This window comes from Sarcophilus harrisii, chromosome 2 (genome assembly GCF_902635505.1).
Source record: "Sarcophilus harrisii chromosome 2, mSarHar1.11, whole genome shotgun sequence".
Classification (NCBI taxonomy): Eukaryota; Metazoa; Chordata; class Mammalia; order Dasyuromorphia; family Dasyuridae; genus Sarcophilus; species Sarcophilus harrisii.
The window spans coordinates 251,876,670-251,878,384 of record NC_045427.1 but is presented as its reverse complement, the minus strand read 5'-3'; the positions used below and the strand labels follow the sequence as shown (position 1 = coordinate 251,878,384).

General features: G+C 37.4%; 1 protein-coding gene across 1 annotated transcript; it reads left to right on the top strand.

The window, feature by feature from the left end:
* The first annotated feature begins 322 nt into the window (after positions 1-322).
* LOC100922010 (olfactory receptor 4F3/4F16/4F29-like) lies at positions 323-1,261 on the top strand. Its single transcript, XM_003758972.2, has one exon. It carries the CDS (start codon positions 323-325, stop codon positions 1,259-1,261), a length of 939 nt encoding a protein of 312 aa, XP_003759020.2.
* The last annotated feature ends 454 nt before the right edge of the window (positions 1,262-1,715 follow it).

Genomic DNA, 1,715 nt, shown 5'->3' with positions numbered 1-1,715 from the left:
CATCCAACTCATTAATAATATCTGCATATGTATATGTACATATGTATGTATCACCTCCATATATATATATATATATATATATATATATATATATATACACACACACACACACACACACACACACACACAGATATAGAGTCAACATGTTATTTTTTTAAACTGTCCTACTTTGACTTCTTTCTGAAATTATGTTTTCTTCTGTGAATTTGAAATGTTTAAATAGCCCTCTTTTTCCTTTTTTAGACATTACTGTTTCTAACTCTAAAAATCTCTTGGATTTTTCTTTTTTATAGGTAACATAAGAGATGATCCTGCTGAGTCGATGGATAAAGAGAATTATTCTGTGGTGTCTGAATTTGTATTCCTGGGACTTTCCAATTCTTGGAATATTCAACTTTTTCTCTTTGTATTCTCCTCTGTGTTCTACTTGGCAAGCATGCTGGGAAATTCCCTCATTGTGTTCACAGTGACCTCTGAGTCTCACTTGCACTCTCCCATGTATTTCCTGCTGGCCAATCTCTCCTTTATTGACTTGGGGATGTCCTCTGTCATTTCCCCTAAGATGATGAGCGATCTTTTCCGAAAGCACAAAGTTATCTCATTCTCTGGTTGCATCACTCAGATGTTCTTTATTCATCTGATTGGAGGTGTTGAGATGTTGTTACTCATAGCCATGGCCTTTGATAGATACGTAGCCATATGCAAGCCTCTCCACTACCTAATTATTATGTGTCCAAGAATGTGCATTTTGCTTTTGGCTGCTGCCTGGATCATTGGTCTCATTCATTCAGTGGCCCAACTGGCTTTTGTAGTCCACTTGCCTTTGTGTGGCCCTAATGAATTAGATAGTTTTTATTGTGACTTCCCTCGATTTATCAAACTCGCTTGCACAGACACATATAGATTACAGTTCATAGTCACTGCTAACAGTGGTTTCATGTCCCTGTGTGTGTTTTTCATCTTGATCATCTCCTATATCTTCATCCTAGTCACTGTTCAGAAGCGTTCATCAGGTGGTGTTTCTAAGGCCCTTTCCACTCTGTCAGCTCATATCACTGTTGTGGTTTTATTCTTTGGTCCACTGATCTTTGTTTATACAAGGCCACATACTACATCACGCCTTGATAACTTCCTTGCTGTCTTCGATGTAGTTCTTACTCCCTCCCTGAATCCAATCATCTATACCTTAAGGAACAAAGAGATGAAGGTAGCAATGAAGAAAATGTGCAGCCAGTTTGTGAGTTTCAAGAAAATCTCTTGAGTAATTTGATGAAGATATGAAAACTCCCTGTTAGAAGAATTAGCTAAGTCTGGAGGAGAACTTATTTATAGAAGAAGATAAGAGTTACATTTTGAAAACATTCAATTGGAGGTTTATATTATAGAAGCTGAAACAAGGGTATGTAACCAAAAATGAATAAGGGGCATGTTCCTATAAGAATGGTTCTAAGAATGTGTGTGTGTGTGTGTGTAGTGTGTGTGTGTGTGTGTGTGTGTGTGTGTGTGTGAAAGAGATAGACACAGTGAGAAAAAGAGACAGAAAAACTTTATAAATCTATATCTACATCTATCTGTCTGTCTGTCTGTCTGCCTGTCTATCTATCTATCTGTCTATCTATCTTTCTGTTTCTCTGTCTGTTTATTTCTCTCCCCAGGTAAATCATGGTACCAGTCATTTCAGGGGATGGGGAGGCAATCATCTCATCTAGATAAGA